The 22,493-nt window shown below is 47.4% G+C and overlaps 2 protein-coding genes across 6 annotated transcripts; both read right to left on the bottom strand.

Annotated features, from left to right (window-relative positions):
* Positions 1-364: 364 nt before the first annotated feature.
* On the bottom strand, positions 365-14,569 carry TAPBPL (TAP binding protein like). 5 transcript variants are annotated; one of them, XR_010834497.1, is made up of 10 exons: positions 13,680-14,567; positions 13,342-13,500; positions 12,983-13,225; positions 11,975-12,256; positions 11,047-11,385; positions 10,544-10,867; positions 6,989-9,798; positions 5,975-6,105; positions 1,060-1,136; positions 365-492 (listed from the first exon to the last, which is right to left on the bottom strand). XR_010834497.1 is itself a non-coding variant. In XM_067004388.1 (8 exons), the coding sequence occupies exons 2-8, from the start codon at positions 13,388-13,390 to the stop codon at positions 9,333-9,335; spliced, it is 1,371 nt and encodes a 456-aa protein (XP_066860489.1). In that variant the 5' UTR covers positions 13,391-13,500; positions 13,680-14,566; the 3' UTR covers positions 6,636-9,332. The 5 variants fall into 5 exon arrangements, 4 of the variants coding, with proteins under 4 accessions (XP_066860489.1, XP_066860488.1, XP_066860487.1 ...); XM_067004388.1 differs by lacking the exons at positions 365-492; positions 1,060-1,136; positions 5,975-6,105 and having other exon boundaries at positions 6,636-9,373; positions 9,706-9,798; positions 13,680-14,566; XM_067004387.1 differs by lacking the exons at positions 365-492; positions 1,060-1,136; positions 5,975-6,105 and having other exon boundaries at positions 6,636-9,798.
* Positions 14,570-16,498: 1,929 nt separating this feature from the next.
* On the bottom strand, positions 16,499-21,859 carry LOC136791793 (golgin subfamily A member 6-like protein 26). Its single transcript, XM_067004391.1, has 2 exons — positions 20,857-21,859; positions 16,499-19,317 (listed from the first exon to the last, which is right to left on the bottom strand). Exons 1-2 carry the CDS (start codon positions 21,333-21,335, stop codon positions 19,275-19,277), a joined length of 522 nt encoding a protein of 173 aa, XP_066860492.1. The 5' UTR covers positions 21,336-21,859; the 3' UTR covers positions 16,499-19,274.
* Positions 21,860-22,493: the final 634 nt, after the last annotated feature.

Raw genomic sequence — 22,493 nt, 5'->3', positions numbered from 1 at the left:
AAGAAATCAATACCAAGCAAACACATGGCTTCAGAATTGTTTGAAAAAGAGGAAAAGAAAATGGTGAAAAACAGTGTTGAGTATGAGGATAGAAAAGGGAGCTGAATAGAAATGTAAAAAGCGAACTCAGAAGAAAAGGAAAGCCATGCCCTCCTTCCCCCACAGATCACGCCTGGTAGTGGTGGGAAGGCCTGCAGAGCCTAGTGACACTGCAATATAGGCTAGCAAGTTATATAACTCGTAGAAGATGACTCATGCCAGACAGTTTGGAGCATAGAAGGCAAGACTTAAGTTATTCCACAAATCCTTAAAACAATGAAGTATTGCCTTTCCTGTTTTTGCAGTCATTTTACTTTCCTTTGCTGCTCCTTATTGTTGGCCCATCCTACCTGGACCTCTCCTCAGCTGTCCATCAGCATTGTCCAGTACTGCCTTGCGTTTCTGGCAGTTATTTCTTTGAAAGTTGATGATTGAAAAGCTGGAGTTGGGGATCTGCAGAAGTGTTTTGTCAGGAACATAAGTTAGGGTGTGGTTGTAACAGAGCTGGAGGCTTTTGGATAAGACAAGACCAACCCCTTCCCTTCCCCCCTTCCCTTCCCCCTTCCCTTCCCTTCCCTTCCCTTCCCTTCCCTCCCTTCCCTTCCCCCTTCCCTTCCCTTCCCTTCCCTTCCCTTCCCTTCCCTTCCCTTCCCTTCCCTTCCCTTCCCTTCCCTTCCCTTCCCTTCCCTTCCCTTCCCTTCCCTTCCCTTCCCTTCCCTTCCCTTCCCTTCCCTTCCCTTCCCTTCCCTTCCCTTCCCTTCCCTTCCCTTCCCTTCCCTTCCCTTCCCTTCCCTTCCCTTCCCTTCCCTTCCCTTCCCTTCCCTTCCCTTCCCTTCCCTTCCCTTCCCTTCCCTTCCCTTCCCTTCCCTTCCCTTCCCTTCCCTTCCCTTCCCTTCCCTTCCCTTCCCTTCCCTTCCCTTCCCTTCCCTTCCCTTCCCTTCCCTTCCCTTCCCTCTTTGAAAGAGAGAGAGAAAGGGAGTATGCAATATATGAGATCAGGAGGTTCATAACCTGTTGTACCTTAACATTGCTTCCATTACTGAACTCCAGATGAAGGATAGGCCAGAGAAAATGGTCAATGCAGAAGACTGCTGTTACTGAGAAAAGCAAGCAGACAGTCCTAATGAATACATGTCATTGAGCAACATTGCATGCTTTTTACAGAGAAAAGCCCAGGGGCAGTTTTCCTAAAGACCAGTTCTGGGGAGGAGAAACTGCCATTGTATAGCTGTGAGATGACCATCTCTACAAAAAGAGCTGTCCAGCTGTTGAAAATATCTATGAGGACTGTAATGCTAAATTCTTGAACTAGAGCGTGCTGTTTCAAGCTTCTGATCTGGAAGACAAGTACAGTAGGAGGGCATGAGTGCTTGCCCTGATACCTTGTCCCACCTGCAGCTTGTTGGCAAAGACAGGGGAGATGTGGAGGTCTGGTGTTTCTGTGGTCAGTGTGGAAATCTGTTTCCTGTTGCACACTAGGCTTGAATGAGTACTGTCCATCATTGCCTGGTGGACTATGGAAGACAGGTCGTAGCTTCGAATAATTCCCCTATGTTAGGCCCTTTGTTATGAGTCCATGAGAGCTGCAGGGTGACTGGTGGAATTCGAAGCTCCTCAGCCTGAGCATGTGGTACTGAGTTGGAAATAAGCTTTATGAAGGATGGCTCTCTCAGCTGTAACACTTCATGCACAAAAAGAAGGATTCTTCCTAGTCTAGATTCTTCCTAGATTCTTCCTAGGAAGCTTCCAAACCTGGTTCGCCCCTCTGATTATTACCCGCTTTTGATAGTCCAGGCTGGCAGTGACGATGTTGAAAAGAGAAGCCTCAAGGCTATCAAACAGGACTATAGGGGGCTGGGACGATTGGTGGAGGGAGCGGGAGTGCAGGTGGTGTTTTCGTCCATCCCTACGGGGGAAGGGAGAGGCACGGAGAGGACATGGAAAGCTCGCGTGGTTAATAGGTGGCTCAGAGGCTGGTGCCAGCACAGAAATTTTGGGTTTTTTCACCACGGGGAGCTTTACTCGGCACCCGGCCTGATGGCCCCAGACGGGTCCCTATCTCCAAGGGGAAAACGGATCCTAGGCCAGGAGCTGGCGGGACTCATAGAGAGCGCTTTAAACTAGGTAAGAAGGGGGACGGGGCTCAAACAAGGCTTGTTGGAGCTGTGCCGGGGGAAACAATGGCTAGGCCGGGGAAGAAGGCGATGGCCCAGCTGAAGTGCATCTACACTAATGCACGCAGCATGGGTAACAAACAGGAGGAGCTGGAAGCCATCGTGCAGCAGGCAGGCTACGACTTGGTTGCCATCACGGAGACGTGGTGGGACCGCTCCCACGACTGGAGTGCTGCAATGCCTGGCTATCGGCTCTTCAGGAGGGACAGGCAGCACAGAGGGGGTGGTGGCGTGGCTCTCTACATTAGAGAATCTTTTGATGTTGTGGAACTCCAGGCTGGGAATGATAAGGTTGAATCCCTGTGGGTTAGGATCCGCAGGAAGGCCGGCAAGGCTAGCTTCCTGGTCGGGGTCTGTTATAGACCGCCGAACCAGGATGAGGAGACGGATGAGGAGTTTTATAGGCAACTGACAGAAGTTGCAAAATCGTCGGCGCTTGTCCTCGTGGGGGACTTCAACTTCCCGGACATATCCTGGAAACACAACACGGCACAGAGAAAGCAGTCTAGGAGGTTTCTGGAGAGCGTGGGAGATAGCTTCCTGACGCAGCTGGTCAGTGAACCTACCAGGGGTGGTGCCCCGCTAGACCTTCTCTTCACAAACAGAGAAGGACTGGTGGGAGATGTGGTGGTCGGAAACTGTCTTGGGCAGAGTGACCATGAAATGGTAGAGTTCTCTATTCTTGGTGAGGCCAGGAAGGGGACCAGTAAAACTGCTGTATTGGACTTCCGGAGTGCTGACTTTGAGCTGCTCAGGACGCTGGTTGGCCGAGTCCCTTGGGAGGCGGTTCTGAAGGGCAGAGGAGTCCAGGAAGACTGGGCACTCCTCAAGAAGGAAATTGTGATGGCACAGGAGCGGTCCGTCCCCACGTGTCCAAAGACGAGCTGGCGTGGAAGAAGACCGGCCTGGCTCAACAGAGAGTTGCGGCTTGTGCTTAGCAGAAAAAAGAGGGTTTATAATCTTTGGAAAAAAGGGCGGGCCACTGAGGAGGACTACAAGGATGTAGCGAGGCTGTGCAGGGAGAAAATTAGAAAGGCCAAAGCTCATCTGGAGCTCAACCTGGCTACTGCCGTTAAAGACAACAAAAAATCCTTTTACAAATATATCAACGCGAAACGGAGGACTAAGGAGAATCTCCATCCTTTACTGGATGCGAGGGGAAACCTAGTTACTAAGGATGAGGAAAAGGCTGAGGTGCTTAATGCCGCCTTTGCCTCAGTCTTTAGCGGCAATACCGGTTGTTCTCTGGATACCCAGTGCCTTGAGCTGGTGGAAGGGGATGGGGAGCAGGATGTGGCCTTCACTATCCATGAGGAAATGGTTGGCGACCTGCTACGGAGCTTGGATGTGCGCAAGTCGATGGGGCCGGATGGGATGCACCCGAGGGTACTGAAAGAACTGGCGGAGGAGCTGGCCGAGCCGCTTTCCATCATTTATCGGCAGTCCTGGCTATCGGGGGAGGTCCCAGTTGACTGGCGGCTAGCAAATGTGACGCCCATCTATAAGAAGGGCCGCAGGGCAGACCCGGGGAACTATAGGCCTGTCAGTTTGACCTCAGTGCCAGGAAAGCTCATGGAGCAGATTATCTTGAGGGTCATCACGCGGCACTTGCAGGGCAAGCAGGCGATCAGGCCCAGTCAGCATGGGTTTATGAAAGGCAGGTCCTGCTTGACGAACCTGATCTCCTTCTATGACCAAGTGACGCGCTTGGTGGATGAGGGAAAGGCTGTGGATGTGGTTTACCTTGACCTCAGTAAGGCTTTTGACACTGTTCCCCACAACATTCTCCTCAAGAAACTGGCTGCTCGGGGCTTGGACTGGCGTACGCTTCGCTGGGTTAGAAACTGGCTGGATGGCCGGGCCCAGAGAGTTGTGGTGAATGGAGTCAAATCTGGTTGGAGGCCGGTCACTAGTGGTGTCCCCCAGGGCTCGGTACTGGGGCCGGTCCTCTTTAATATCTTTATCGATGATCTGGATGAGGGCGTCCAGTGCACCCTCAGTAAGTTTGCAGATGACACCAAGCTAAGTGCGTGTGTCGATCTGCTCGAGGGCAGGAAGCCTCTGCAGGAGGATCTGGATAGGCTGGACTGGTGGGCTGAGGTCAACTGTATGAAGTTCAACAAGGCCAAGTGCCGGGTCCTGCACCTGGGGCGCAACAACCCCAAGCAGAGCTACAGGCTGGGAGATGAGTGGCTGGAAAGCTGCCTGGCCGAGAGGGACCTGGGAGTATTGGTTGATAGTCGGCTGAATATGAGCCAGCAGTGTGCCCAGGTGGCCAAGAAGGCCAACAGCATCCTGGCCTGCATAAGAAGCAGTGTGGCCAGCAGGTCTAGGGAAGTGATTGTGCCCCTGTACTCGGCTCTGGTGAGGCCGCACCTTGAGTACTGTGTTCAGTTTTGGGCCCCTCGCTACAGGAAGGACATGGACGTGCTCGAGCGAGTCCAGAGAAGGGCGACCAAGCTGATGAGGGGTCTGGAGAACAAGTCTTACGAGGAGTGGCTGAGGGAGCTGGGATTGTTCAGCCTGGAGAAGAGGAGGCTCAGGGGCGACCTTATCGCTCTCTACAGTTACCTTAAAGGAGGCTGTAAAGAGGTGGGGGTTGGTCTGTTCTCCTACGTGCCTGGTGACAGGATGAGGGGGAATGGGCGAAAGTTGCGACAGGGGAGTTTTAGGTTGGATGTTAGGAAGTACTTCTTTACCGAAAGGGTTATTAAGCATTGGAACGGGCTGCCCAGGGAGGTGGTGGAGTCACCATCCCTGGAGGTCTTTAAAAGACGTTTAGATGTAGAGCTTAGCGATATGGTTTAGTGGAGTACTTAGTGTTAGGTCGGAGGTTGGACTCGATGATCTTGAGGTCTCTTCCAACCTAGAAATCTGTGATACTGTGATACTGTGATAGTCTGATCTGTGATGGCCTTGGTGATTACAAGTAAGGATGAGCACCGCCCAGGGAGGGTGGACTCCTGATATTTTCAGAGATGTCGTTCTCAAATGTTTCAAAAGTGACATCTCCATGATTTTAAAAGCAGCCTTTGCTCAGCCTGTCCTTACTGTGGTGCCTTGCAATGGGAACACTGAATTCCAGTGGCATGCAGGCAGCAGCTGCGTGGCTGGAGAGGGCTGGTGAGGGCCTGCACACTGTCCTTCAGGGTCATGAGTCACCACTCATATAATGTGTCTGCCATTTTCCAGAAAAGGGCTTTGACTGAATAAGGCACCCGTGCTGCAGTCTGGCTCCAGAGAAGAAATGTCCTCAGTTGCTCTGGATTATGATGTACACTGCCAGGCTGAAGTGAACACAAATTTAATTCAAATACTTTACAAATGCCTTCTAGTTAATGCATGTTCACTTTGAGATGCATACCAGCCAAAATTCAGCTATGTTCATAAACTGCATCTAAACCAATGTAGTTAGACCTCTGGGTCAATTTTGCTAGCTTAAATTGAATGAGGCATAATTGAACAAGGGGAACCTATGTGGAAGTGATAGTCTTGTGCTCAGCTTTGCTCACAGTGACAAATCTTTCAATACCAAATTAGAAGTTTTGGCTTGTCTTTATTCATGATACAACACAGTCATAGCCCCTAAGCAGTCCTGTATTGACTCGAGTGCAGAGAACTTCATCTTATGTTTCGCAGGTTGACAAAATCCCTATCAAATTTCATACCTTATATCAAACAATTCTCCTAAAGAACTAATTTAAAACCTCTGCATTTAATGCCTTTTTTTTTTTTTTTTTTTTTTTTGTATTGACACATACCTTATAGCGGGTTGGTCTGACTAGCAGCTAATCAGATGACGAAGAGATTCCTACTTCTCAGTTCACATGGGCAGGCACTGATGCCAAGTGGCACTTGGCCACTGCACATTTGACCTTGGAAGGCAGAGTGGCTGTCTCCCAGAGACACAGAACATATAGTATTAATTATTCATATCCTTATAATGCAATCAAGTTTATCTTTGACAAACTTTTAGTCTCTTGGTGGTATTTTCTGTAACAAGCGTTTTATATTTAAATGTAAGGAACATTGTTGTTAAACATAGCATCACTTTATTTATCAGTATTACTTTTTCTCCTTTAGGGTGTATGTCTGACTTTTTGTGGTTTAAATTCAGCTTGAAAACTTCAGGGGCACAGTAATACAGAGACATAAGTGGGGAGAACCAGAGAAAAGGCTGTCGAGTAAAATCAAGTGCCACAGTATATTTCTCCTTGCAAGGGATACAACCACTCCTAATACATCTCCTACATCTTTCAATTACTTTCTCTTTGTTTTATGCTGTTTTATGGGCCAAAAAAGTAGACAAATCACCAGCTCACGCTTTGCACACAACACAGGCCTGGGCATTTTGTTAAATAAAGAGACCAATCTCTCTTTTAACTGAGGTCATTAACTGTTTTGGTTAAAGAACAGGTTCAGAACAGTAATCTGTCCTTTATTTGAAGACTTTGTGAGATGGTCTACCATTTTTATTGACAGGCAGCTAGGACAATCCTCTTTACCACTGGGTACATTATATCTTATTCTGCTCTGTACATGCCTAAATGTAACTTGCGGCCTTTGGTTCTCACTGGGCATCTCTCTGCAGGTTATGGTGCCATCAGTACCCTACCTTCTGTAATGTAGTTAAGAGAAACTGTCTTAGTAAGACGAGAGCAATGTCTCAAAATGCCTCCCCAGAAGGCATTTTCTGAGCTTCCTAATTGTTCCTGCCGTTTAGCTCTGTACCACCTCCAAGCTTTCAGCATACATATATTTTTAAATGTGTGCACCTGCACTGCAGACAGCTGTGGCAGCTCCAGGTTTTTGCTGTGCTTCCAGCTCGGTGTTCTCAGTCACAAAGAGAAGGGACTTCTCCAAACAAGGTTCCTGCTCCTGGCAGTTTGTCCTTCCTCCTTGGCTATGCTGCCACATACCTGCATCCAAACACTCATCCCTTATCTGTGGGTTGCTTTGAATACACTGGGCAGTGCAAAAAGCTCCAGATTAGCACGCTCTGGGAGTGAAGGTATGCATCAAAAAAATGCTACAAGCAAAAGCTGCTTCTGCCAGCAGTTACCTTCTTCCAATGGTCGCTCTAAGGTATTCTGCTTACTAACAGTGACTGACAGATCATTGAGATCATTGAGCATTGAGACAGCGTGGTGGTCCAGTACCCAGGGAGATGCCACCAGGATTACTGAGCATCTCGTCTTGTTTGATTATGGTCAATTTAACAGATGAGCATTGCTGAACATCTAGTGGCTTATGTAGGTCTAAAGGACTCCCTCCACTTTAGCTACCTATCTTGCCATTTGCAATTTTTTATCGACAATAATTTTTATAATTGTATCTCCTGATCCAAATGTGGAAAAGCACTGGGATCACCATCAGTTCTTGCAGAGACACACACTTGCAGCAGTGACTGATACTTCTTTTTGAACAATTAAACTTTGACATTTGTCTGTTAAGGCAGTAATTAATACACATGATGCAAATTATGATGCATACATACACTATATATATTTTTTTTTCTAAGGAATGTCTTGCTGATTTACAAATTCATTGGTTTCTTAAATCTGCAGAAGTATTTTTATCAAACAAATGTATTATTTAATCAACGAATTGAGATATTTTTCTCACAACTTTTTAAAAAATAAAGCAACATACAAAATTATTAATGTTATTTTCATTTTTGAAGCTGTTGTTAGCTGATTTGTGTTAGCTTCACACCGTCTTACCTATGACTATTGCTATTTAACAGTCATGTAGTTGTCTTACTTTTTGTCTATGAACACTGGCACAATTTGCTCTTCCAATACCTTGACATTTCTCTAGTATTCCAGAATGTTTAAATATCTAACTCCATTGGACCTTCTCAGCCCAATCTTTTGTGATGTAGAGATGCAGATTGTCTTGGCCTACTGATCTGAAAATACTTAAGCTTAATAAAAGCTGTTAAAAACCCTCCTTATTTCACAGGTAGATTAGAAAGTTGCTACTCTCCTCATGTAATCTGGATACATAATTCTACTTCTTTTTACAACATTTGTCTTCTCTGTATCAAAAAGTCTCCATCTGAAATCTTCTCTGTTAACAGCTTTACCTATATCCACCTCTTAAGAGGTTGTTGCTAGGATTTCTTGGATTCCAACATATTTTGAAAAAAATCTTCCAAGAGCCTTTAGCAGTTGCAGCAATCCATTTTTTCCCAGATATTTTGAGCAGTCCTTATCAGTCTGTATGTTTCATGTATGCTTCATAAGTTCTCACTTGTGTACCATTAACTTTCTTTCCATTTACACCTTCCTTCTACTATTAATTAATTAATTAATTAATTAATTTATTCCCATTGGTTATATACAAGATTTTTGAGTGTTACCTTCAAATTCCCTGTTAGGCAGAAAAAGTTTTTAAGTGAGTCTATCTTTTTCACAACTACAGAACCACAGATCTTTTCCACCTTATAAACTTCTGCCAGTGAAATTTCTATTAAAAAAAATACTGTAACTTTTCAATGGAGAATTTTCATCGTATTTTTCTGATTGCTGGACGTGCAATCAGTTTAAGCAATAACTTACCCCAGTTTGAGGGTTAACCATTTTGAAGTACCAATTTTGAAGTACCTACTTATTTGTCCAATGCTACAGATAAAACATATACATACATAAAAAATAAATATCTTACTTAAAAAGCTTAATATTACCCAAATGTACTTACACACATTTGCAGACACATACCTATTTACAACATGTACATGTACATACACATATCTATACAGACACATGCACAAATACAGTAATACAAGCACTTATATATATATATATACAAACTATTTTTCCCTGAAATTGAAAAAGGGTAATTTCTAAAAATGCATGCATGTTCCATCTGACACGGCATCCCAGCCAAGAGCTGAGCCTGTCAGTGTTGCCCTCCTGAGATGAAGGCATATTTTCCAATGTTTCTTTTCAGCCTCTGTCTCTGAATGGCCACTCAGCTCTTCCAGCAAGGGCGGTCCTGCTGTTCCCATACTGACCAATAGCTTTCATCCAATATTTGGACAAGACTGGCTCTCCTGAGCAGGATGTGTCAAGAGAAGGGAGACAAAGGAGGGCGAGTGGGTGACATGAGCTTCTTTTACTCCAAAACTGTTAGAAGTTGCTCAAACTTTGGCTTAGCTGAAAATAAGAGGGGGAAAAAAAAGAAGAAAAAGAAAAAAAAAACACACCTAAGATTCAGTAAGACCAAAGTGGTACAGAACATCACCCTGTGCAGGGATCCACCAGAAGTGAATGGAGAAGAGCACTGCATCCTTGCCCTGCCAAGAGGCATTGGAAGGGCAGGAGGACTGCAGCTATGGGATGGTAGCCCTGCACACTGCAGGGGCAAGGGAGGAAAGGGAGAGGGCAGCAGGACCTCTCCACCAGTGGCACCGAGCTGCCAATTTAAGGAAGATGTCCCTTGCTCCATCTCCCATACCAGGGAAGTGGCTCGGTGCTTAACCTCCTACCTGCTCTTTTCCGTCTGAGCACAGCGAAGAGGACAGCAATGAAAATGGCAGTGGCAATGAGCACCCCCATCAGTCCTTCCCATCCCTTGTGCTCTGTAGAGGAAGAGGATGTTACACTGATGTTACACATCAGGGATGTTACACTCACTTGAGCAGCTGAGCAGACAGTGAGTTGTCACAGTTCAACAAGCCCACACAGCACGTGCTCTTGTCAGATACGCCAATGTGACACGAAACACGTGCACTAAAGCCACAGACACAGGGCCAGTTATACTGGCTAGACTGATGTGTCGTAATTTGTTAAACGGCAGCATTGCTTGCTTTTCCCTGCTGGGTCAGAAGGATACATAGAAGCAATGACCCATTAGGAAGGAGAGCAAGAAGAGCAGCAACTGCACATCAGCTCCAAAGGGGAGAAGCACTTGTTGCACTGCTGGGACTACAGCTCCTGAGCAGCTTCAGCCTCCAGCTGAACATCATCTCCAGCTAGGCACCTAACTCCTTGGGTCATGGCTGTTCTCTTGTGTCTGTCCAAGTGGGCTCCAGCCCACGTGCTACAAACTTTTGCTCTGTTGCTTATCTTTCGGTCATAAAATTTCTTTTCCCCTCAAGGAAATTAGATACTTGCTCCCTGAAAAATCTTCAGGGGCTGATATGCAGGCTAAGAGATTGAAAGCAGATGGGAAGAGAAGATGAATACAAGAGGACACCAGAAGGAGAGCAGGAAGAAACAGGCAAGTGTGGTGCATTTCAGAGATTTTAATCCTTGTGGTGGGTGATGAGGTGGTAGGAGGTCCAGGCAGGACAAAGGACTTGTCCCTCCGCCCCTGGCACTTACCTGATGCCTTCAGATGGGCACTAACAGAGATGGGCTCCTCTAGAGCCATGTGTGAAACATGGCAGGTGTAGGTGGCTGGTGCTTGTGCTGTGGTGGAGCTGAGGCTGAGGTAGGAGGTGATGCTGTAGGTGCCGTCCTGGCTTTGCCGGTGACTGGAGAAACGCGTGTCTGAGAGACGAATTTCCGCTTCATGCTCAGGAGACCTCTGTGTCCAGCTCACCGAGACATCCAGGGGGTAATAGCCAGCAATGATGCAGGACAGTGTAATTGTTTCATCGTTCTCGAATGACACCACTGATGGAAGCACACGGACCCTTGGGGGCTCTGGAGAGGGAAAAACAGGGATTAGACTTAGTAACTGTTAGCAGGCAACACGAGTGCCATCCACCCACAAGCTGCCTGTGACAATGTGTGTTGGGTGCAACAGAGTAAAGGTGCTGAGTGAAGTTTCAGTGCCTGGGAACACGGGACTTCTGTAACCCCCAGGGATTTGCCTTCCTCACCAGTCACAAGCAGCTGGATGTTGTGCTGGGCCTGGTGCTGTGCAGTGGACACCAGACAGATGTACATCCCTTCGTCATCCACAGTTGCTCCTTGCAGGCTCAGTGATGCGTCTCCACTCCCCAGTTGTGCCATGTCCACGTGGACTTTCGGCTGCATTGCAGGGCCTGTGCTCCCCACCTGGTACTGGTAAATGCTCTGGCCTCTGCCTCGGTGCTGCCTCCTCCACTCCAGGGAGGACAGCACGGAGCTGGGGGCCAAGGCAAAGCGGCAGTCGAGCGTAACAGAGCCGCCGAGACGTGTGCGCAGGGAAGTGTTGCTTGATGATGATTGAAATTCAACTAGAAACAGAAAGAAGGATACAGACAAGCAGGGAGTTAAACAGATGTGGTTAAAAAAGGCACCCTCAGGTGGGAAGCGCGGGCAGTGGTGTCCTCACACAGAGGTGGCACCTTATGTGGTGCCCTAGGGGTCACGTGGGCTGAAGAACTGGAGGAAACCAGCCCAGTGGGGTTAGTAGGTGGACAAACAGGTGGACAAGTGCATGCCATGGTCTTGAAGCACATGCTTGAGTCTCCCTCCTCGGAGATCTTGAAAAGCTGACTGGACATGGCTCTGGGCAACCTACTCTGGGTGTCCCTGCTGGAGCAATGGCCCAGAGGGGCCTGCCCACCTCAGCCACTCTGTGACTCTGTGCTATCCTCAGGGGACAGGGCATTGGAAACTCAGAGAGGAGGCACAGGGGGTAGCAAGACTGTCCCCGAGGAAGGACCTTTATAAAAGGGGTCTGCACAACCTGTCTTTTCCTAAGCAACTCCTCTGGCAGCCCTCAGGGCCTGATGAGAGGTGGGTCATAGGGCTCTTAGGGTGGAAGCCTCCCCTCCTTCATGTCCCTCAGTGCTGTGGGGATACCCCCAGCCACCTGGTCACCTGTGGTCAGCAACGTCCCTTCCTTGCTCATAGGAATCCTCAGCTTTGGGTGCAGCACTGCATCGTGTCCCTCCTCCTCCTGTCCGCCAGGGCAGGGTCCTCTGAGCACCAGGGCGATGCTGATCCCACTGGAGAGCCGCAGAGTGGCCATGAACCAGGAGGCTTGGCAGGGCCCCTCGCCGTCCCACCGGGAGCTGTACAGGGAGACCTCACAGCTCACCTCCTCCCCGTTGCAGTCCATGTGCAGCAGGGCCTCTGCATGTGGGATGGACACCGACTGGGCTGTGTGGAGAGAGAAGGAGATTTAGCCATCCGGGTCCAAAAGGAAGGCAAAGTAAATTGATGAGATGTGCTGTGAAGGTCAGTCAGGGTGCAGAAATGCAAGGCTAGGCTTATTAAGGCCAGTAAAGAATATGAGAGGCTAGTTGTGATTTCTTTACATCCCTCAGTCTGCTAGTTGTATTTCCTCCTGCACAGAGTTTGCTATGAGCAAAGGAAGCTGCTAGGAAAGGAGAATAAGCAGAACTGATTCCCCTCAGCTAGCTCAAAAAAGTAAGCTGTGTATGTGATCTACCCAGTGAAGACTTGCAATGTTTATTCTTTTGGGGCCAGACACAAAGGGAACACTGAAGCATTTCAATTAAGGAAAGAAAGTGTGGCAAGAAGGCAGGAGTGGCTGGATATAGGGACAGGCTGTGTGTATTTTTGATCAAAGCACGGGCTTACGTGTAGGCATAAGCATCTTACATGACCACCCATAAGTGACCTACATGCTTCCCAGTACCTGCTACTGGCCTTCTGAGAGGGACAGCTCGGCTTCATGCACACTTACCAAGACGCTGATATTAGCAAAGACAAAAGATAGGAATGCTCTTTAAGGTTGCAATAACAACACACAATGACAAAATTACTCAGTTGTTTTTGGCAAGGGATCTTTTGTACAAGCCTGGTGCATGTGAACAGTCAAAACCCTGGAGGCAGCTCTCATACCCCAGCTCTCCCACTCACCTGAGGCTTCAAAGATGATGGGAGGAGAGGAGTCAGGATTTCCCCGTGGGACTTCGTAGTCAGTTACATCTCCCAAGCTCCCGTCGTCTGTGAGGCTGATACCCCTTAGCACTAGGGTAGCAGGGTGCTTGGAGAGCGAGCCACCGAAGCCATGCAGCAATCCTCCATCCCACACGTAGGAGCAGCCCAGGACGATATCCACCCTGCGAAACTGAGGCACTGTTGTGGGATCTTCCGCTGGCCCTTTAGGGAGGGAAGAGAAACAGTTTAATGCATGAACCTCTTCCAGGCTGTTCTCCCAGCCCTGCTGAGGGTGCAGCCTTTGGGGGGTGGAAGCGCAGGATCCAGCCCCGACTCACCCGCATGCAGAGCCAGCACGCAGCAGCACAGGATGAGCTCTCTGATCATGTTGAACCCAGGGAAGGGCTTCCAGCCGGCTGAAACGCAGAAAAATTTACGGCAATCAGCCCCTGCCGCAGACTGCTAGCAGCACTCGTGGTTTTAATTTCACTTTCACTCTGGCAAAGCAGAAGGAAAAAGAAAAAAAAAAGCACAACACCATTAAGCCTGTTAACTCTTTCTTTACCAAGCACAGGAATCTTAACAGGAGGGCATAACGCTGAAGGCTTGAGACAGCAGGGAAATGGGATCAAGGAGCATCCCCAAACCCCAAAGAAAAGCTGCTTTTGCTGGATACCTTTTTAAGAGTCAATTCTATGTCAGCCTTTCTCACCACCCTTGGCTCACTGAGCACCCCGTGAAAGCTGCTGCATCTCTGTACGCTTGCTTTTTAGAAGATTTTAGTTTTGCGAGAAGTTTGGAGCTTGAAGCTGTGTTTTTTTTTTCCCTGTGGATCCTTCTCTAACTGCCATGAAGCACATGGGAGCTGTTTTGCTCGGTGACTGTGGAGCCACAAGCTGCCAAGTCAGCCCTTGCTTCATGGGAAAAAAACATCATGGAAAAAAAAAACAAGCCTGAGCACACCTGTTAGAGAGAGAATGGATGAGCTCTGATGACATTTTAACTGCTGCCTTTTTTCACATCTTTCAGATGTACTGGGAGAAAATGGCATTTTTTTTTCCTCTGGTGGTCTGTTCCTCTCTTCTGTCTTTCAAGCCCTGCAGTAACACAACCTAGACCTGCTGAGGCCTGCTATAACCATGTGTACGCATGCGCAGCAAACATGATAGCAATCTCTCCATCTCTTCCAATACAACTTCCTGAAGCCCAGCCCAAGCAGGATTTGTGCTAGACAGACACCTGCTCAGCAGTGAAACCACCCCAGTTTGTTCCAATTAATTCTTGATATGCACTTATCCCTTGCATCCCCATCCCATCCTCATTAACCACTCCAGTCCCACTTAGAAAAGCCTCACAGGGAATATTAATTCTCCCTGCTGCACCAGTGGGGCCAAAACTGCATTTCAAGCCTAAAGGAGATGATTTGGCCGGTAGCTTTTTATGCACAGGAGCTGGGGGAAGTTGGGTCTGTGAAATGAGTCATGGCTTACTGCCTCTGGAGTGGCTTGAACACAGTAGTTGTGACAAAGTTTGTCCTCCTGAGCAGCAAGCCACTCCTAACAGCTTTGTGTAATCAAATCCCTTCAGAGGTCTGCAGAAGCTGGGGCTCTTTTCCAGTCTCCAAAGCTGCAACACACTGCATGCTGGACTGGCCTGGCTAAAGGAAACAGCTCCGGTAAAATGTTGTGCATCTTACTGAGCTAGCTAGTAAATGTAATTTTACAGTGTATGTATCACATGCAAAAGATCTCTTTGACGATGATGCAACTGCTGGGAGAGAGCAGTGTACCTATTTTTGTACACAGGAATACAAAAAACAGTTAAATAGGTGTATCATGACAGATAAAGGGGTATCAATGGGCAGAAGTCTAGACAACAAGGGGAAGAATATAGTAATTGTGGTAAGAGAATTACAGCAGACAAGGCAGGCAGCCAAAGGTATGTCGGGCTCAGTCCTGGGAAGGGGGTGACACCAGAGGGCACTGAGATAGAACCTCACCAAGCTTCAGCATGCTGCCATTGCCCTTTTTTATATTAGCTGCTACTATTAGGGAGCCTTTGGCTCCGTTATGTTTTTAACTCCCTTCCAGATATTTGTATGAAATAAATATGAACAACTAATATGAAGTGGAAACTAGTTATCCTGCAAGTAACAGAAATATGGTAGAATACCAGTCATCCCTGGTATTAAAATATCCTGCCATTCAGGACAGATAGAAATGAAGAACAAAAATAGTATAATAGGTGAAATTGCCAAAAAAATTCAAAAGCGGTGCCTTTTTTTGGTGCAGCTCAGAGACAACTGTGAACCACTCCAGTTCATAATTGGATATGTAGAGAGAGTGCTAATACTGGGTGATAAATCCCAGTAGGAGCTATGCTACCATGGGAAACTTGTTTCACATTTAATGACTGGAGAATAATCTCTGATAATCGTAGTGGTGCTTAGGCCTATAAGTCTCAACATGACAGAACAAATTCCTTCACAAAACAGTCACTGAGCCTACAAAAGATTTGTTCGTTGTAAATAGCAGTTAAGTCATAGAGCAGGTGGTCATTAAAAATAACTTTGGAGCATGTGATCATAATTTGCTTACATATAAAAGAAGCAGGAAGCTGAATAAAAATAGGTCTGTACAGTACTTGGAGGTTTTGCTTCAAAAGGGAAACAAACAAACAAATAAATAAAGGAAATGAGAGAAGTCTTTGAAGTGGACTGTAGCAGTGAGGGAACTGGATGTGAAAGAAGCCCAGAATTGCTGTGAGGGATGCACAGCGGTCATGGAAATTGCACCCCAAGAGGAATAAAAGCTCTATGTGGCTACCAGGATCAACAGTCACAATGTTACTGAATATAAGTGATGAATAAGGAGGTAGATTGTCAAAGAAAATTCTTCTTCAAGGGTTTGTAGACATAATGTGATGTTAATCTGGAAAATTAATTTTTAGAAAAGAAAGTTTTTCATACAAGTAAATAACTTAACGAGGAAGGATAAAGTGACTATGCAAAGAGGACGAGGTCAAGAATAAAAATACTTGTTGCTGATGCATAGCCTTAGTCTTCAACCAGAAAAATTATACTGAATGAAGCAGATGAAAGTAATGAATATGAGGGTACAGGAACCACATCTGATTAGAAACCAAAGCAAATATTACTGTGATGAAACTAAGAAAACAAAATAAGACATAGATTTTGACGCATTTTTTAACCATAATATTTTTTTATTCTTAAGAAAGCAACAGGGAGTTACACAGTTTTGCAAAATAACATTGTTCAGAGAAACTTCACCTTATCTGTGTTCAGTCGGTTTTGGGAAATAGAGGCCTGGAGAGTAATTTCTTAGTCCAGCCTGGATTTATGTGTCAGTAGCTAACCTACCCTTTCACCCCTGAAGAAATACCATGCCATGTTAATATATAACACTGATAGGGAGCTTCCAGCCCCTTCTCCAAGGAGAAGCATTTATCCAGAAAATCTGCTGTGGGCAGCAAATGATGAGTGCGCAGGAATGTCAAAACTGGTGACTCTTTGTGGTTTCACAGTGGCCTCTCAGCTTGCGTTTCAACAATACATTGGCTGAATATTCTAACCCAGAAAAGAGATTGTGCCACAGAGTGAGGTTCACTGTAAAAATTACAATCCAAAATAGAGTCTGCAGTTCACCGAGTTCACCAGGCTCATCTTACTTTGTCAGTAGAAACCAAATAATATAAAATAATCTCTCTATTACCCTTAATAGGTCTCTGCTGCTCTAAATGTCACCCCTATCCTCCTAGCAGGTCTTGAATTCAGACATTTCCTCCTAGCATATTTGAAGCCCCATCACCTCTTCCACATCCCTCTTCTCTCCATTCCTGTGCCCTTTTACCTTTCTCCATTTGCCTCTCCCCATGACACCCATATTTAATCAGATGTCCTTTATCCAAACCACTTAACCTTTCTTCTTTTCAGTCTTCCCATTCTTTTGCCCTAAGACTTTTTGCCCTGCTCTGACCTCTCTGATATCCATGGTGCCATCATTTCAGTTCCAATTCTTCCAACGAGAGGAAACACCACAAAATCTGTCAGCCTTATTTATTTGAACTTTCCATCAGTGAAGCTACAAGCTTAAATTAGGAGCCTAAGGACTTGCTGAATCCAAACCATAGCCTTGGTTTTTACACTAAGCCAGCATTATGCTCATGCAATGCTCAGGCAAATTCTGTTCCTTGCAGCTCCCCAAAAGCTTCTGCTGACTCTGCTAATGAGTGGGACCATCAACACTGAGCTAGTTTGGCATGCCTCCTCTGATTAAACAGACACCATCTAACACCAGCCCGCAGCTCTCCTCTAGTGTTAAATGAGAGGTAAAGTATGAAGTGGCTACCAGCTGGCATTTGCTAGGTGGTTACATGCTGTTCTGGAAGTGACTTCCACCTCCTTGTACTGTCTTCCCTCTCCTAGAGGTGGATTAACCAGGCTAACCTGGAGATCACTGTGGATTTCAGCTTGCACAGTATATGCTTAAGGCGAGATTGTAAATGAGTCTTGTTGACTCAATCAAATTTACAGCTTACAGAAATATAGATGTGTATTCATAGGGGCAAATTTGTCTCTTTCTCTGTGAATTGACACCTTGTGTCTCTCCAGTGCATCCTGTAGTAGTACTAGAAAGAAAATGATCCATATCTAGTTTCCTAGATGTTGTATCTATACCCAAAGAGGTAGAGGTTGTGGCATCCCTATCTCTAACCCAAACCTTTAGCTATCTCACATTGGCTGAGGTTGCATCCTCTCTGTACCTAATGCTGGCACCTCCTGGCTGGGGAAGAAGCAAGGCCAGTGGCAGCGAGGCTGGAATTTAAGTCATGTGATCTCCAGGAAAAGGGAGATATAAGAACAAAACCTGCTGGCATTGACAGAAGTAGGCTAGAACCAGAATAGCAGCAATGCTAGAGGTGAAATGAGCCTGATTCACACCTACCATAAACCACTATTTCAGCACAGCCATGCCAGTTTACAGAATCTAAGTAGCTGATGAAATGGTTAATAGGTTGGACTAACTTTTTAGTGGTCTCTTATACCAGCCATGAACACTGACTTACTCTCAGGCGCTATCATTTAAGGGTCTTTCTTTTTTTTCTCTCCAAACTGTCCATAAATTTGACTGCCTCTATTTTTAAGCACCAAGTATAGATGCTGGCACCTGATTCTTGGACAGCTGTGGTCTACAGTTTGGTGCTCAGCTTCTTTCAAATTCAAGCACGTGACACATGGAGGAGGAGGAGGACGTAATGGCAGCCAAGAAAGCTGGGTAACTGTACGTTCTCACCTCTGACAACTCCCCTGCTTAAAACAGAGAGCAATAATACTGGGTGACCGGTTTCATGGCTTTTGAAGACAGAATGAGTATCATGGATGTTTTGAGGACAGGTGTGTTTTTGTAAGCAACTTTAAAGGATGACCAGTTTGCTTTTGTGAGGCGGTTAAGGCACAAGGCAAAGGAACAGAGCACCTGACTTCAGCTGCACTTGTCCCAGCTCACATCTCCTGTGTTCATTTGCTTCTGCTTCTGTTGCATAAAATTGAGGTGCTACTTGAATTTTCCACAGGGCACCTGTGCAGACAAGTTTATGGGTGAAGCATGATGAGACTTCCTAAAAGAAAGATCTCTAGGGGAAGAAAATTGTTTTAAAAATAAAAAATAAGAATCTATCACTACTGCTACTCCTGCTCCTGATGTCAGGACCAACCCACCATCCCAACAGCTCAGATTATGTTATTCTGAGGGCATACGTCTGGTGAAGAAATCATTCTCATATGGTAAAATCTCAAGGGCACCATTTAGGCTGCAAGTCCAGTGTAGCTCATGCTTTCAGTACCCAGTGCCCAGCTCAGGTTCATCAACAACTATGAATGGCTGCCTCCATCAATAAGAGAAGGCTCTTTGCATAGCGAGCTTTATCCTACATGTGCATCAAAATCAAGAGTCACAAGTGTGGCATATATCTCTATTCACTGTTGCCCACTTTCAAATCAACAGCCACATTTGTTGTCTCAACAAACACATTTTATTTTTAAATGAGTGTACTTGTTAAAAACATCAACCAATTCCTAATCAGTTTTCTGGTCTAAAAGAAAAAAATAGGTCTTGGCAATCTCCCCAACTCTTTATTTATTTATTTATTTATTTATTTTTTTGTGACAACGAGGACTTTTGAGTGCAATGTTATGCTGCTAGGTCTTTATAATCCTCCTTATAACACTGAAAGGAGTGAGGGTATCTGCTGTTCAAGTGCAGATGTGAGAACACAGCAGACTCCGGTGTGCAGTGCTGTTGACAGAAGGAGAATTGTGGCTGTAGACTTGAGGGTGGAAATTCATCAGCTTCCCATGTCTGTCACAATTCCTTCTAAAACACCACTTTTCCATGCTCAACTTCAGTGAAAAGGAATTGGCAATTGATGCCCCAAGAGCCTTGCTGGGGTCTTAGGTCCCTCACAAAGGATGCTCCTGCCAACGCGCGCCTCAATTCCAAATGCTGTCCCCAAGACTGAAGCAGCACTGAGGCAATGGCCTGAGGTGCAGCGGAGGGATTTGAGGATTTCTGAGGCTTCACTTGTGGCACAAACTTGAAGGTCTCCTCCAACACTAATGATCCTATGATTCCTCCACCACCTAGTCCTCCACCACCTCCTCCACCTCCACCACCTCCTCCTCCTCCACCACCGCTACCTCTCCTATTCTGACACTGCCAGTTGCAGTAGCATCTGCCGTCTCCCGTCTCCAACTCTCTGCCTCCCACTGCCACCCTTTGGCCCTTATATAGGGAGGAGAAGACACACCCACTATTGATGACAAGCCACTTGCAAAACGCCTAACAATCACTAGGCAGCCAATCAGGGGACAGGCAACGCATCACACAGGGTCATGAAGATGCTGGGACCCGCCAGCTGCTGCCTTACAGGGCCACGGAGACGTGGTCCTGCTGGGTGTCAAATGGAACTAGAACTAGGAGCGGTGAGCAGCGCTCACCACCCGACCCTACCCGAGAAGCCACCTTTACACACCTGGTCCCTTGCAACTGCTCCTGACATCGCTGGGCTCACCACCATTGCTACCACCATGCACTAGCCAGGGGCACGCAGAGCCATTTGGCCAGGAAGTTTCTGCCAAGGAAGAGGAGGCGGTAGAGGAGGAGGAGGAGTCGGTCGAGGAGGAGGAGGAGGCGGCGTCGGTGGTAGAGGTGCAAAAAAACAGGTCCTTGCAATGTCCCTCACTCTTTGTTTTTTTTTTTTTTTTTTTTTTGGGACAAGGAGGATTTTGAGTGCAATGTTATGCATATAGATCTTTATAATCCTCCCTGTACGCACTGAAAGGAGTGAGGGTATCTGCTGTTCAAGTGCAGATGTAAGAACACAGCAGACACCGGTGTGCAATGTTGGTGACAGAAGGAGAATTGTGGCTGTAGACTTGAGGGTGGAAATTCCTCAGCTTCCCATGTTTGTCACCATTCTTTCTAAAACACCACTTTTCCGTGCTCATCTTCAGTGAAAAGGAATTGGCAATTGATGCCCCAAGAGCCTTGCTGGGGTCTTAGGTCCCTCACAAAGGATGCTCCTGCCAACCCCTGCCTCAATTCCAAATGCTGTCCCCAAGACTGAAGCTGCACTGAGGCAATGCTCTGAGGTGCAGCGGAGGGATTTGAGGATTTCTGAGGCTTCACTTGTGGCACAAACTTGAAGGTCTCCTCCAACACTAATGATCCTATGATTCCTCCACCACCTAGTCCACCACCACCTCCTCCTCCTCCTCCACCTCCACCGCCTCCTCCTCCTCATCCACAACGTCCTCCACCACGGCCTAAACTTACTTGTAGACTGCTTCTTCCTCCTCGTCCACTGCCTCTTTCTCCTCGTCCACCGCCTCCTCCACCTCCTCCACCGCCTCCTCCTCCACCAGAGCCTCCTCCACCGGCACCGCCTCCTCCACCTCCTGCACGTCCTCCTCCTCCTCCACGGCCTCCTCCACCTCCTCCACCGCCTCCTCCTCCTCCACCGCCTCCTCCTCCTCCTCCACCGCCTCGTCCTCCTCCTCCAACGCCTCCTTCTCCTCCACCACCTCCACCACCTCCTCCACCACCACCTCCTCCTCCACCACCACCGCTACCTCTCCTATTCTGACACTGCCAGTTGCAGTAGCATCTGCCATCTCCCGTCTCCAACTCTCTGCCTCCCACTGCCACCCTTTGGCCCTTATATAGGGAGGAGAAGACACACCCACTATTGATGACAAGCCACTTGCAAAACGCCTAACAATCACTGGCAGCCAATCAGGGGACAGGCAACGCATCACACAGGGTCATGAAGATGCTGGGACCCGCCAGCTGCTGCCTTACAGGGCCACGAAGACGTGGTCCTGCCGGGTGTCAAATGGAACTAGAACTAGGAGCGGTGAGCAGCGCTCACCACCCGACCCTACCCGAGAAGCCACCTTTGCACACCTGGTCCCTTGCAACTGCTCCTGACATCGCTGGGCTCACCACCATTGCTACCACCATGCCCTAGCCAGGGGCACGCAGAGCCATTTGGCCAGGAAGTTTCTGCCAAGGAAGAGGAGGCGGTAGAGGAGGAGGAGGAGGCGGCGGCGGTGGTAGAGGTGCAAAAAAACAGGTCCTTGCAATGTCCCTCACTCTTTATTTTTTTTTTTTTTTCTTTTTTTTTGGGACAAGGAGGACTTTTAAGTGCAATGTTATGCATATAGATCTTTATAATCCTCCCTGTACGCACTGAAAGGAGTGAGGGTATCTGCTGTTCAAGTGCAGATGTGAGAACACAGCAGACACCGGTGTGCAATGTTGGTGACAGAAGGAGAATTGTGGCTGTAGACTTGAGGGTGGAAATTCCTCAGCTTCCCATGTTTGTCACCATTCTTTCTAAAACACCACTTTTCCGTGCTCATCTTCAGTGAAAAGGAATTGGCAATTGATGCCCCAAGAGCCTTGCTGGGGTCTTAGGTCCCTCACAAAGGATGCTCCTGCCAACCCCTGCCTCAATTCCAAATGCTGTCCCCAAGACTGAAGCTGCACTGAGGCAATGCCCTGAGGTGCAGCGGAGGGATTTGAGGATTTCTGAGGCTTCACTTGTGGCACAAACTTGAAGGTCTCCTCCAACACTAATGATCCTATGATTCCTCCACCACCTAGTCCTCCACCACCTCCTCCTCCTCCTCCACCTCCACCGCCTCCTCCTCCTCATCCACAACGTCCTCCACCACGGCCTAATCTTACTTGTAGACTGCCTCTTCCTCCTCGTCCACTGTCTCTTTCTCCTCGTCCAACGCCTCCTCCACATCCTCCTCCACCAGAGCCTCCTCTACCGCCACCGCCTCCTCCACCTCCTCCACGGCCTCCTCCTCCTCCACGGCCTCCTCCTCCTCCACCGCCTCCTCCTCCTCCACCGCCTCCTCCTCCCCCACCGCCTCCTCCTCCACCTCCACCCTCTCCTCCTC

Source organism: Anser cygnoides, chromosome 1, assembly GCF_040182565.1.
Source record: "Anser cygnoides isolate HZ-2024a breed goose chromosome 1, Taihu_goose_T2T_genome, whole genome shotgun sequence".
Lineage (NCBI taxonomy): Eukaryota > Metazoa > Chordata > Aves > Anseriformes > Anatidae > Anser > Anser cygnoides.
This window is presented reverse-complemented; position numbering and strand designations above follow the sequence as displayed.

Bases quoted from the DNA above. Each gene is read 5' to 3' on its own strand.
- TAPBPL (XM_048051596.2), bottom strand. From the start codon at position 13,390: ATGATCAGAGAGCTCATCCTGTGCTGCTGCGTGCTGGCTCTGCATGCG. The intron at 12,257-12,982 runs GTGAGTGGGAGA...CTCTCCACACAG, and splicing joins CATCATCTTTGAAGCCTCAG to CCCAGTCGGTGTCCATCCCA. The intron at 11,386-11,974 runs GTGACCAGGTGG...TTCTGTTTCTAG, and splicing joins AGGGACGTTGCTGACCACAG to TTGAATTTCAATCATCATCA.
- LOC136791793 (XM_067004391.1), bottom strand. From the start codon at position 21,335: ATGCGTTGCCTGTCCCCTGATTGGCTGCCAGTGATTGTTAGGCGTTTT. The intron at 19,318-20,856 runs GTAAGTTTAGGC...TTCTGTCAACAG, and splicing joins GAGGAAGAAGCAGTCTACAA to CACTGCACACCGGAGTCTGC.